The 14,381-nt window shown below is 36.5% G+C and overlaps 3 protein-coding genes across 3 annotated transcripts; 1 reads left to right on the top strand and 2 right to left on the bottom strand.

The window, feature by feature from the left end:
* The first annotated feature begins 4,371 nt into the window (after positions 1-4,371).
* LOC126691726 (PRA1 family protein F3-like) lies at positions 4,372-5,283 on the top strand. The gene has a single exon (XM_050386826.1). It carries the CDS (start codon positions 4,754-4,756, stop codon positions 5,195-5,197), a length of 444 nt encoding a protein of 147 aa, XP_050242783.1. The 5' UTR covers positions 4,372-4,753; the 3' UTR covers positions 5,198-5,283.
* Positions 5,284-6,804: 1,521 nt separating this feature from the next.
* LOC126691725 (E3 ubiquitin-protein ligase SGR9, amyloplastic) lies at positions 6,805-8,029 on the bottom strand. Its single transcript, XM_050386825.1, has one exon. The coding sequence runs from the start codon at positions 7,942-7,944 to the stop codon at positions 7,087-7,089; it is 858 nt and encodes a 285-aa protein (XP_050242782.1). The 5' UTR covers positions 7,945-8,029; the 3' UTR covers positions 6,805-7,086.
* Positions 8,030-10,017: 1,988 nt separating this feature from the next.
* Positions 10,018-13,317, bottom strand: LOC126691724 (pentatricopeptide repeat-containing protein At2g37310). The gene is made up of 2 exons (XM_050386824.1): positions 10,454-13,317; positions 10,018-10,168 (listed from the first exon to the last, which is right to left on the bottom strand). Exon 1 carries the CDS (start codon positions 13,168-13,170, stop codon positions 11,167-11,169), a length of 2,004 nt encoding a protein of 667 aa, XP_050242781.1. The 5' UTR covers positions 13,171-13,317; the 3' UTR covers positions 10,018-10,168; positions 10,454-11,166.
* Positions 13,318-14,381: the final 1,064 nt, after the last annotated feature.

Below are 14,381 nucleotides of genomic sequence, written 5' to 3'. Positions count from 1 at the left end.
AAACCGCCAAACGCTATCCAAACTCACACTAAGGGTGACAAATAATAGTTAACATAGAATGAGTTCGAGGTTACTCAATAAGTAAATTCTCTTGTCATTAAGTAATAAATCTAGTAGGTTCCAGTTAGCTCAACTAGTAAAATCTTTGATGGTTGTATAAAAGATTTGGGATTTAATCCCGCTTATACAAAAAACTAATTTGGACTGATGATAAAGAGCTATTATCAGGAGCGGACACCATAGGTTGAATCTTTTTTTTTTTTTTTTTTTTTAAAGTAATAAGTTTAGGATTCAAATCCCACTAATCTTAACCTGATGATAAAGAATAGTCATTATAGAGTGAACGTTATAAATTTAAACTCTATCATGTGTCTCTATATATATATATATATATATTAAAAAAAAAAGTATTGAAAGCAGTATGGATTCGGATCTGTGCTGGCTGGACTTTAGGTAGGCCACGCTGCAATTATCATCTCTAATTACGTATCCATTTGCTGTGAAATCCAAAATCATTATACTAGTTTCTTTCATTAAAATATTAAGGGAACATTATGATTATCAATATGGGTTTCAAAATCTTCTTGCACTGCACTCAAAGAAATGCATAGCAATCACTTGATTTGGTTTTGCTATCAATACATCTATGATCTGCATACACCTAACTCATTATCATTTGACCGGACCACTTCATCTTTTATCAATGGGAGGCGGTTCTGAGTAGGGCCAGAGTCTGGTGGTGTATTCAATTAAATTAGGTTTCTGCATGTTTGAGTAGATTGTAATGTTTAAAAAGAAATGGATATCATCAATGTATTTGGTTAATTTCACCATGGAGTATCTTTTTACAGGAAAAAGTTCTTGCCTCATTAGGTTATGTCTCAATTAAAATCCCTCATGCAAGCTTTGAAAGTTTGAATGTCTAAATAAACCAGAAAACCATGAGTTGAAGAGGGCCCAACAAATAAATCAAGGAAGATAGTTGTTCTCTAATTTAAAATAATAAAAATAATGAGAGATATGACATCATGTATGCATTTCTTAACATTCTAGTAGATGCTTTTATAATAAAGTATTATTATATAAATATAATTAAAAATTCGTTTTGACATTTCAATGAGGTATTAATTATTGGTTTTTTTTTTGTAAACAACTCCTTCGGTTTATTTTTTTTATTAACAATTTAATTGTTCAATTTTGATTTCTCACATGTTGTCGTTTGGCCAAGTGATATCCTCCTCTTTTCTTTTATTTATATTTTTTTCCACTATTTCTCCTGATATAATGTGGACAATCCTTTTGTTCTTGTATTTTACAAACTTAATAATTTTCATTCATTTAACCCCCCAAAAAAAAAAAAAAAAAATCCTCATTGTACTATAAATTAAATTAGATTTATTAAGATAATTCAGCTCTAGAGAAAAACTCTATTATCAAAATTTTAATATATATTATTATTTCAATTAAATTTCTATTATTAATGTGGGGTCTAATAGTTTATGGGTTCGGCCCATGCGCTTATGGGAAGCCCACCGGTCCTAAACTGAAGGAGGCGAGGGCCCAAGCTCGAAACTAGGAAACATAAAAAGTGGCCCAAAGACACAGCCGAGGACGGTTTCGTCCTCGGCAGGTCCAAAACCTCATGGATAGGAATGGAACACGAGTAAGCTAGAAAGATCAGAAAATATCCTGGGGAAGTTGTCTTTAATACCCTTCCCTGACATGACTCTGCCCCTAACAGAGCCGGGATCTTAGGCTTTATGGATCATCCCCAGCAATTTTGGGATTAGACTGATGGGACAGATATCTGTTCTGGAAAGATCGACCCTACACGTGGACGAAGGATAACAAACGTAAGCCAGTATAAAAGAGAATGTTACGTGACCAAAGGGGAGGGCTCCCCATCTATCTTCTGGAGAAAGACTTGATGAAAGAGAATGCCTGGATAATATACGCTGGACACCACCTAAAAGCCCACCGACGGGTAACCGGAGACAGCACCATCCATCCTCGGACATGATCCGAGGAGCCAAATCCTCCTGGATACAAGATTGAAGGGCCTGAATATCCAGCCCAAAGCTCGTTCTCATATTGGTTCACCTACAGTCCGGCCCGAAACGTCGCCCTGTGATCCAACGCTGCCTTTCAAGCCCACTCTCTACAAATATTATTGTGAGGGACTTTCCGTGTGCGACACCAACATCGTTGTTGGGCCGTTAAAGATTTTGTGTCCCTACAATTAAAAATTTGAAATTTTTTTTATCATTTATTATAATCACCTACCATGGTTTTATTTTTAACACAAAATTTGATCTTTGCAATAGGCTTCCATAATATAATTTAAGGTAATTTCCCCCACCCCCCTTTTTAGCCCAAAAAAGGGTAATTTTTTCTTTTATTTTTATTATCTAGTTTATTTTTCAGATGATAATTGTAAATCATTTTATTTACTTTACATTTAAAATTAATTAATTTATAAGTTTTATTGGTATACAGTATTGTATACTACTAGCTATAAATATAATTACAAATGAAGCATGTCAAAGAATTTTTTTTTTCTTTATGTTGCTAATAATTTTCTTTTAGCCAACTTATAAAAGATCGTGCTTGTTTAATTATGATGGAAAATCGATTGGGTATCTTTCATTTTTCTTTTAGGGATTCGCTTTTCTTTTCTTCTTTTTTCAAATTTCTTAGGTTTGGGCTGGTTTTGATGGGAAGATGATGGATTTTGGGCTGTATATGCTGAAATTTTGTGAGACTATTTGATGCTCAGATAAAACTGTACAACTCTATTGTATCAATTAAGTTTGGGCCAGTTTCCAAAATAATTGTGTGGGCGAGAGAGGTACGAGCGTAGCGTAGGCCTCTTTTTTTCACCTTCCTTTCATTAAGCTAATGAACTTGGGCTTTGGGCTCGTTGGGTCGCTCCTATCCACAATAAGAAACACATGGTGTGTACGGCTTCCTTCCCACTTACAGGTATTGGGCTTATTGACTAGCTCCACTTAGCAATTCGGCAATGGTCTTCAAGGCTTCACTTCATTGGGCTTATAGCCATGCTATCCAAAGCCCATATTTGTTCTTTCATTAGAAAGTTAATTCTGTACTTTTTCATTTAAGTAGAAAATATTCCATTTTGTCTTGAATAAGTTCTTTCAAAAGAGTTTCTGCTTCCTTGGTGAATATCTTCGTAGAAGCTATATGATTTATTGGAACTGTAGGGCCCATTTGGATGGAGGGGGAAAGGAGGGAGAGTGGAGAGGAGTAAAGTAGAATTGGCTAAAAATAATCTAATTTTGGGTCAAATCTACGCTATGCTACTTTACTCTACTCCTCCTCAATTGAAACGGACCAACAGTTTATTTGTTTTTAAATATGCACATAACTTAACATGAAATTTATTTATCGGTTCAATTTTTAATGAATCAATATAACCACTCATTCCAATATAAATAGTTAATATTTAGTTTTTTGCGGGGTTGGTTGAGAGTTAAGCTCTTGCCAATTGATTTTGAGTAGTGTTATCAGGATCATATGAGAATTGTGCAAAGCCTGCAAATACTTCGAACTGTGTAACTTTCGATTTTGATTTGCTGGCAACTTTTCTAATGGCTTTGATATGAGTTGTAAATCCTACTCTAGAAATGAAATTCCCACATAAATAGCAAGTTTGATTATAGATCTACTACCTAAAACTCAATGTGCAATCTTAGAGCATTAGCATAAGTCTTTGTAAATTTTTCTGTCTATTTTAGCACTAGAATTTACTTTTTCTATTTTATACAATCACTCCTCAAAAACACTCACATCAGATTATCTATTATACACACTATTTTATTTAAATAATATATATATATATATATATATATTTCTTCTTTATTAATATTTTCATTTAATGTCTCTCTCCCTCCTTTCTCATATCTCAAAAGTAAAAACCCTTAGACCTCTCACGCCTCCACACCCTCAGACCTCCCATGCCTCCATAGCCTTTCACCTCTTTCTCTGTGTAGCTATTACTGCTGTTGCTTATTCTTCTTTGCTTCTTTTGCTGCCGCCTCTTCTTCTTCTTCTTCTTCTTCTTCACTTCTTTACAATTTTGTAATTTGGCTTTGCTGATTCTTGTATAAGAGCTTGATCATGGATGAGTTTGAGATCTAGATTTAGGATGGATTTGTCAAAGGAATAGAGTTAGAGCATCCACATCCGGATTCTAAATCCCATCTTATTTTACCATCCCAAAAACCTACTTTATCAATTATACAATACCATTTTACAATACACCCAACATCCCAACTTTTATTTTCCTATTCTACTCATTAAAATAATATTTTTACATAATAAAACAATATATCCTTAAACCCAAATAAAAACAAAAACCCAATCCCCAAATAACCTCTTCAACCAACTGCTGCTTCAACCCAATACCCAATACCCCAGAAACGCCAGCCACAAACGCCATCCAAACCGATCCTCAGCCCCAGAGCCACCACAACCCACCACCGACGCACTACACACCTGACACCGCCACTGCCACCACCAGACCCAACTCATAAACCCAGTAGCTGAACCAAAAAAAAAAAAAAAAACACAATCCAATGGCAACACAGCACAGCCAAATCCAGCCAAATCAAAATCAAAACCAAAATCAAAATCCTAAATCAAAATCAAAATCCAAAATCCAAAATCAAAAATCAAACCCATCTGTTCTCGCAAAACCCAAACCCAAACCCATCTGTTCTCACCGGCAGCGATGGCGAGAGAGAGAGGGTCGCTCGTCCACCCATTCTCCTCCTTCACGCGCCCTGACACACTCGGCGAAGCCACCGCTCGCTTCAAGCGCAACCTCGGTCACTTCCGCGTGAACTACACGTTCATCGCGCTCCTCATCCTCTTCCTCAGCCTCCTCTGGCACCCGATCTCCATGATCGTCTTCCTCGCCATCTTCGTCGCCTGGTCTTTCCTCTACTTCCTCCGCGACCGTCCACTCCTCCTCTTCCACATCACCGTCGACGACCGCATCGTCTTGGCCTTGCTCTTCATCATCATCATCATCTTCGACCCAAACGCCAAACACCACCCAAACGCCACCCAATCACCACCCAAATTCGACCCTCACGCCGGAAACCCACGACCTCCACGCCTCCACCACAGCTTTTCTGATCAAGCCTCCACGCCGTTGCCTCCATTCCGTTGAAGAAGAGAGAGCAGGAAGAAAGAGAGAGAAAAGAAACAGAAAAAATGAGAGAGGAGAGAGGAGTTTACCGGGATAAATGAGAGAGGAGAGAGAAATAAGAGTATTAAAATATTATTTTTTTTTATAACATTTAGCTACAGTACCATCTTACATTTGAGATGGTACTGTAGCTAAATCCCAAATTTGGAATTAGCATTTAGCATATGGCCTTCCCATTGTTGAGTAGTTTTGGGGCTTAAATGCCAAATGTTCCTAACATTTGGCATATAGAAGCCCCAATGTTGATGCTCTAATAGGGAAGATGGTAGAGGAAGAGAGAGAATCTTATGGAGAGAGAGTAGGGGAAGAGAAAGAAGATTTGAAGGGAGAAGTGAGGTAAAAATAATTAAAAATTATACGGTTACTGTAACAAAAGTGTATATGAACAGTGATATAGATTAACAAAAGTGCATCTGAATAGTGATATAGATAGACTGATATGGGTAGTATTTGAGCAAAATTGACCACTTTTTCCATTTTACATTAACTGATGCAAGTGTTCTTAGCAATCAATACGTAATCATGAATATTCTCATTTTTCAATAATTCAACTATTTTATTTTACCAATTTTATTTCAGGTTCATATGCTTGCTATATTTTTAACAACAGACTTCCTCTTAGGCGCAATATGCAAACATATAAATGCATGTTGCGACTACAGTTGTGCCTAGGCAGAGTATATTATTCTCAATCAAATATAATATGTCCGGAAATCAGACAATATAAGAAGATAAGAATCGATTCAAGTTAAATTCAAATAATACCAGGTAGCTAATTAGAGAATTAGGATTGTATTTCATTTCAAGTTGTATTTAAATTTAAATAGGAGTTGGTTCCTATTTGTTAGGATTAGATTATGATGAAATTATCTTATTCTTGACTATTTATGTATGCAGAAGGAATTAATGAGAATTAAGTAGAAAATTAACTTAAAAAACATATTTTTTCTTTAAGTTCAGAAGATTGGTCATCATCTTAAATTGACTACACCGGGTTCGTTTGGATTGAGCTTATTTTTGCTGAAACTGAAAACTGAAACTGAAAACACTGTAGTAAAATAATTTTTAAATATGTAAATAGTATCGTGAGACCCATTTTTAATGAAAAAGTTGTCGAAAAGTGAAATTTGTGGGTCCGTAAACAGTATACAGATGCACTGTTTACGCACAGAAAGTCAACAAATCCGGCTTTAAAAAAAAATAATAAAAAAAAGGGGTTGAAACGCAGACGCACTGCGTTTCAGCCCAATCCAAACGCTACCACCGTATTGAATTAATCAAATCTAAGGATTATGGTAACATAGATTAATAAACAAAAGAAACAATACTGAGAATAATTATTGAATTGGTGTCATAATTATCATAAATCATAATCACTTACTACAAATCAATGCAAATTAATTTCCAAATTTTGCTATCGTACATGGAAAAGGACTATAATGAATAATTATTTGCAATCAATCATTATATCCATTCAATTTCCTTTTTTTTTTTTTTTTCAAAAATAAATAAAAACCTCAACCATAAACATCAAATTCACTATAAAAAAAAAAAGCCTCAAATCTCTGTTAATCTATAAATATCTGTTCACCTTTGTCATTTTATTTAGATACAAATCCACAATAAATGCCTCTAACCTTAACCACAGGTGTTTCTATCACAAAAACAAGCAATTTATCTATACTCTACAAAATCCATCCATCACAATTCACAACCATTCATCAGAACCGAACCATCTTGATCTTTCAGTCTTCAACTCTTCATGGCCAAAACACTATCCGATTTTGACACGTGTAGATCATCTAAGTCATGATTGTGAAGAACATGCAATCTATGATCACCTACATTCATCATACATCGAAGCTCCTATTACCCACCTTGATCAGAACGTCCCACAGCCGTTGGATCTCTCCGAAAACATCATCAGTAGGAAGCTCAAACCGACAGCAAGGACACGTGTTCCTCTTCCTTAACCATGGCAAAATGCAAATCCAATGAAACAAATGCTCGCATGGAAACTCACACACGTCTCTCCCTTCTCTCATCTCCTCCTTACATATCACACACTCAACACCACCGCCTCTCACCTCCACAGATGGCAGAGCCACCACTGCCGCCGCCGACGCCGCCACCTCTCTCCCCATCTTCCCATCACCATTATTATGATCACAGCAATAACCCATTTCACCCACAAACCTCCAACACCTCGTCACCATTTCAATGTACGGAATCAACACCGACCCATTATAGAACCCAATACCAGAATTCCTCAACATGGTGTCAGAGACTAGTTTACTTAAAATTCCGCGCCATTCGGCGGGAGACTCGGTTTCTAGAGACTCTGGATTGTGTTGGCGAGTTTCACAGAGTAGTAGTAGGAGTAAAATTGCGTCGAGGTCTTTTTGCTTGAGTGTGTTGGAGGGTATTGGAGGCGGTGATGAATATGGTTTGGGGTGGAGGTGAAGTGTGAGGTGGCGAAGGGAAGAGAGGAGGTTGCGAGCAATGAGGAGGGTTTTTTGTGGGAGAGAAAGAGAGTGGAGGTGGTGGAGAGTGAGGGAGAAGAGAGTGGGAGAGGTGAGGAGAGCTGAGAGGCGGTGGTGGCGGTGGTGGATATCTGAGAAAATGGAGTGGGTGAGATCTGAGAGCTGGGGAGGAGTGAGAGTAGAGAGTGCAGCCATGATGGTTGTGGTGGTTGTTTCTTCTTTCATAATGGGATCGTGTGTTTGCACTTCACTTTAGGTTGTCAGAGGACAAAGTATGAGGAATGAGAGTGGAATGTGTGGCTTTTTATGTGAGTTTGACTCACTTTGTGGGTTATTTTAACGCCAATTGTGCCCCTCGTTTTGGGTAACAAAAGTTAGGCCACAACTTTTATTACAATTGGCCGTGACAAATTATACATGATAAATAAGAAAAAGCGAACCTATATAAAAATAATAGTAAGTCAATTATAGTATGTCGCATAAGATAATTATGGTAAAAGTTGTGATATTTTACATGATAGTATTAGAATTAAAGCTATTATAGTGGTGAGAGAATATAAAATCCCACTTTAATAGTTTAATTAGTTGAAATCAATTCTTGTATTATTTAAATTTTAATACCAAATCCAATGTAATCTTTCTTGTTAATCATTTACTTGGGATGCATAATGCACTAATCATAATATCATATCCTTAATTGGGAAATCTTCATTAAGAGAATAGGAATTAAGTTGGTCTTGACTCTTTCTAAGCATTCACTTGACACAAAATGTGCAACATTTAAAAGCATCACAATTTTTAAGGGTATAAGTATAACAAAACTTTAACGCAATAAACAAAATAAACTAATAAAAAAGTCCATCCAAATAGACATTTACTAATAAAATAATTATGCGACTCGCATTCTTCTTATGCATCAAAATCGAAATGATGAAGAAACCCATTGTAGATATACGATTTTGCTAAACTTATTTTGAGAATCACAAATTTCATTATTTTGGTATATATTTAATTATCCAATTTCATTTTGTTGGTGGAGGGAGAATGAACTCTAAATGTATTCGTTGAAAATATCAAGAAAATCACATTATTAATTGAGTTACAGTACTCTTGACGTTCATGATAAGAACTTGAAACTTGAAAGTCATTGTGTGTCTAGAAGCTAAACAACAAATGATTTAATTGATAAAATCACCATTACAGGTAGGTTAAAAAAAAAAAAAAATTACTACTATCAATTTTACTACAAAATGTTTACAAATCAATATGATTTTAAATTTGATGCAAGCCATTTCAAAAGCATAATAATTTTTTTTTTTTAATAATTGGCATCGCATCAATTTGTAAGACATGTAATAAAATTGTATCTCTAACATCACCTAAAAGAAAATAAGAAAATTGCTTCTTGTAAGTCTTCTGATCGTACTTGTGTTTTTTGTCACGGTAATTATTAATTAGAAGGGGACATATTAAGTACTCCCGGGTGATATGACACTCCAAACATTCCAATAGAAAACAAACTACCTTATACAAAAATTAACCTTTTCACATAACTTTTTACACTAATGTAACTATCTGCTGAACTCACATGTAAATATCTGTCAAGTTTGGACACAATGGTCAATCTCCCGAGAAATGATCTATTTCACCAAAAAAGAGAACGAGTGCATTGTATTGGATTTTGGAGATCTGCATAAGATACTCGGAACCCTATAGAGGATTGGATTAAAAAAAGAATAGAGTGGCCGAAAAATGAGAATGTGAATTTTTGTCCACAAATGAGTGTCCAGTTCAAGCCCTTTTGTCACTCCTTTTCTTTTCATTATCTCTGATAATTATTGCCTTAATTCTAACGGGGAACAAAACAAGCAGAAAGAAAAATAAACATTTTGGCCCATCCATGGCTCGTTGCTCTTGTCCCCAACAAACTAATACATTAACAAACAAAGGCGCGAAGCTGGTGGCAACTAGTCATCACATTCACACTGTAAACCCTGCGCTTGTTACGCTTATTTGTCACCATTCACCTTTACATTAACCGCCTTCTTCTCCCATAATTCTTCTTTGGAGTATGAGCAACTTGCTTGTGTTTACATTACATGCTAGATGAGAGAAAGGGTAGTCTAAAATTCCATGATGAACATTGTTATAATGCATAGTAGGACTCAAAACTCCTAAAGGAAATAACAATATTGAAGCAACCAAATTACACTCGGGACCTACTAAAGCAGGGACACAATATATACCATCGAGGTGTTAACAAGAAGTAAAGGTTTCCCACTAGAATCAAAGCATGAAAAAGCCAAAAACATTCTCAATTAAAAGAGATGAGTCAAGCGAAAAAGTGTAAAGATGAGCCATGAACATTCTTACCCTTTGCTATTGGTATAATTAACAGCAATCTCTGTCAGAAGTTACACCATAGTTCATCCAAAAGTTTTACTGACAGCTGCTTCCCAAAAAAAAAAAAGGTCAAAAGTAACTGTCACTATCTTCAAAAGGTTTACATGTGGAACAGTACTTAACAGAAAGTGACCATTTTGTTCACTTTTCACAAAGCATATTAATTCAATACTTTCAAAAAAGAAAAAGAAATCATAATGGCATCAACCTCGGTTCACTTACGTTTGGGGATCCAATGTTCTTAGATTTTTTAGCTCTGCATTGCCTTTTCATCACATTGCTATGACATAAACACAATCTAATTAACTGATACCCAGTCACTACTTCTAACCTGAAGGATGGCTGATGTAAACAATGTAGAAGTCACCAAGCAGCAGCAGCAGCCACTTCCAAGGACATTTGAACTGCAGGAAGCTGAAATTATCTCTCATTGATATTGCCAAATTGACCACATTAGATACCATAACTGCCAGTCACGTACAGGCAATCCCTCTAATAAGTACCTCATTTGCATTTTCAAAGTAAACTGAGATCAGGCTTTCCAGAACCTTTAGGTTTACAACCTTGGATGGAGCTAGAAGTTTTAACTTTTAAGTCTCTCATCAACGAAATTTTATGAACATGGCTCTTTAATGAAGGATCAAGGAAATTGACCGGCAACTGAAAAGAGAACCACCACTTAGCCTCGATTAGTGTTCTACCTTCTAAGATATGTTATCAGCAAAACTAATCCTCAGAATGAAATTATTCCATATTCTAGACAGAAAAAGACCACTTGTTTGTTTCAACTTTAAGTACCCATGCCAGGTCATAGAACTCATCCACAAAAATGATTTGTAGCTTCAATTTCTAGCTATAATACTCTGAATTCATAGATTCCTACTACTGAATATCCAGGTGCTATTTCACAATCAATTGGATATCCAAATTATAAGAAAACCACTAAATGGTGAGTCACTGTGGCCCTATTAATGGATGGTGCACATTGAGCCCCTCAGTCCAATCCTTTATTCCAAAGATTTCTTCAATATTGATGATCTGGTTTCAACTAAAAATACTCTCCTCATCTAACTCATCCCTCGAAACATACCCTTCCTCTCTCATTAACCCAAGCAATCCTCCCAAAATTTCATAAATCTCTTCAGCTCTTCCATTTGATACATCCCTGGCTATAAAGCTTTGCAATCCTCCACTTGTTTCAATCCAACTACTGCCTGGGATCTTTTTCAACCCAATTTTTTTTATCCTTTCCCTGGTCTTATCAGCTTCTTCCCATCTCCCAGCTTGAGAATACAGATTTGCCATAATAATGTAATTCCCAGTGTTTTCAGGCTCAATCTCAAACAAATGATCACAAACAAACTTCCCCAGCTCAACATCACCAGAAACAGCAGCCCCGTTAAGCAATGCACCCCAAACTTTAGCACTTGGTTCAATTGGCATTTTGGAGACAAATTCTGCAGCTTCAGATAGTCTCCCAGCTCGGCTAAGAACACCTACCATGCATGCATAATGTTCAACTGAAGGCTGTATGCCATATTTCATAAACATGGCATCGAAGATCTCCCAAGCTTCTTCTACCATTCCAGAATGAGCACAAGCTGACAATACAGCAGTGAATGTTACTGGGTCTGGCCTAATCCCATTATTTAGCATCTCATTAAAAAGACAAAGAGTAGTGTTAGCATCTCCATGGGCCGCATATGCTGAGATTATTGCTGTCCAAATGATCAAGCTCTTATGTTTTGATTGATCAAAAATCCGTTGTGCCCCATGAAGAAACCCTGATTTTGCATAAGTGTCTATAATGGCAGTGGACACATAAATATTGCTGTCATAATTGTTTTTAACAGAATAAGCATGTATTTCCTTTCCTACTTTTAGGTTTGATAAGCATGAAATTGTAGGGAGAATGCTCGAAATTGTTACAGTATTTGGTTTAAAACCACATGCTTGCATTTCTATAACTAAATCTAAGACTCCTTCATGCCGGTTGTTCTGAACCAAACCTGAAATCACAGCATTCCATGTACTTAATCCCGGGTTTTTTATGTTTCGGAAAAGATCCATTGCGTTGTCCACAAAACCATGAAGCATGTACCCTGAAATTATCGATCCATGGGTGACTTCATCCTTGTCACTCATCTCATCAAACAATTCTCGAGCATAGTCCAAGCTACCACATTTTGCATACAACCCAATAATAGCATTATAAACTGAAACATCAATGTCAATTTGGCTCTCATTTATGAACCGATGAACTTCTATCCCAAAAATAAGGTCATGTGACTGCCCACATGCCTGCAAGACACTGACAATTGTCATCCCATTAGGCCGCAACCCAGATGAACCTAACATCTCTATATACAATTCCTTACACTCCTCATAAAACCCAGCTTGAGAATACCCTGCTATCATTGAATTCCAAGACACAATATCTCTCTCAGGCATTCTATCAAACACAGTTCTTGCAAAGCCAATCTCATCACATCTCGAGTACTGCGTAATCAAAGCATTAACAACAAAGATATCCAGGTCAAACCCACGTCGAAGAACAAAACAGTGAACCTCCTTGGCCAACCTTGAATGAGAAAACAAGGACGATAACGCCTTTAAAACACACGAAATCGTATAACAATCGGGCTTTACATCCGTCAAATTAGAGGACACCAGGGACAGAAAGAGTTTCAGCATGTCGAGGTACCTGTTGTTGAGGGAATACCCAATGAGCAAAGCGTTCCAAGAGAATATATTTTTGTCGGGAATTTTATCGAACACGTTACGGGCATCGCGGAGGTGATTTGATTTTGAGTAGAAAGCGATGAGCTTTGAGGCGAGAAAGTTGTTGGGTGTGACGGAGAAGAGGACGAGGCGAGAATGGAGCTGCCTGCCCAGGCGGAAGAGGTGGTGGTCGGTGCAGTGCTGGATGAGGCAGCCATAAGCTCCGTAGTCGAGACCATTGGCTGCTAAGAGGCTTTGTAGGGCTTGTTGGACGTAGCCGTTGGACGCGGTCTGTATTCGAATGTTCAATGCCTTGGTTATCCTCATTCACTTTGTTTGATGATATTCCAATTCCATTGTTGCTCGAAAATAGTAAATACACACTTCAATATGGCCTAGGCTCTAGCGTCTCAGTACTCAATTCATTTTATTTTTAATTTAATTTTTTTCAAAGAGTTTTCAAGTATTGCTTATTTTTTTTTTTTTTAAGAAAGAAAGAATGGGAGCCTTTATGGCTATATTTCACCCCCGGATAGGGAGCCGGCCGCAAGAGAGCCCAGCTAAAGGGAGCTTGCTAAGCCGTGTGAGAGTCACCTCTTTTTATCGAGTACACCCCTCACCAAGTTTACCCACCAACGAAAACCTGCGGGCAGCGGGACTCGAATCTAAGTGTGGTTGCACGAAGAACCCGAGCCTTACCCACTCAACCAAGCCCCCGTTGGTAGTATTGCTTATTTTTTTCAATGATTCAAAGTTAGGGAAAAGTGAATGAATGTGTTATGAGCGTTGATTTAAGAAATATTTTTAGAAAATTTTTTTTTTGACAACTTTTAATATTTTTCTGGTGTCAAGACTTTTTAAAAATGATTTATTATCAAACATAACCCTTTAAAGTATATAAAAGAAGCTAAGCTCATTTTTCACACACCAGTATACACAATATTCACCATTATGAAATGTGAAAAGATGATAGTTACATTTAAAACATAGAAAGTAAATATGTCCGAAAGATGTGAAATTAGTTGTGTGAAAAAATCATTACCCTATAAAAGAATATTTATATAATATTCCTAAAACTTAGAAAGAAAATTAGTATAGGAGAAGGGAAGTGAAAGAAGACAATCAAAAGAGTACAAAGAAGATAAGAACTAACAAAGAAGATGGATGGGAATTGATGCATAAGTATATGAGAATTGGTACATAGATATTGTAACCGTTTTAAGTGATATATAGAAAGACTATATTATGTTCCCTATTCTTACAAAGAGAATTACACTCCATAAGAAGTAAAGCGAAAGAAGACCATCAAAGAAGATAACTACTACAACAAGGTAGATAAGAACTATCAAAGAAGATAGGAGCTGGCACATAAGTACATAGGAAGTGTCTTTAACTTCTTTAACGTAGCTTTTCTGCCCTTTGTTATATGAAAGTGCCTACCAAGTTTGTAGCATGGTCTATCTAATCCTTACATCTAATTGATAAGGTTGAGATATTTTTCTTTGTTTAGTGGAGGCACACTGTCCTTAATATGAAGT

This window comes from Quercus robur, chromosome 7 (genome assembly GCF_932294415.1).
Source record: "Quercus robur chromosome 7, dhQueRobu3.1, whole genome shotgun sequence".
NCBI lineage: Eukaryota > Viridiplantae > Streptophyta > Magnoliopsida > Fagales > Fagaceae > Quercus > Quercus robur.
Note: the sequence above shows the minus strand (reverse complement) of the source record. Positions and strands in the feature narration are given on the sequence as shown.

Bases quoted from the DNA above. Each gene is read 5' to 3' on its own strand.
- LOC126691724 (XM_050386824.1), bottom strand. From the start codon at position 13,170: ATGAGGATAACCAAGGCATTGAACATTCGAATACAGACCGCGTCCAAC.
- LOC126691725 (XM_050386825.1), bottom strand. From the start codon at position 7,944: ATGAAAGAAGAAACAACCACCACAACCATCATGGCTGCACTCTCTACT.
- LOC126691726 (XM_050386826.1), top strand. From the start codon at position 4,754: ATGGCGAGAGAGAGAGGGTCGCTCGTCCACCCATTCTCCTCCTTCACG.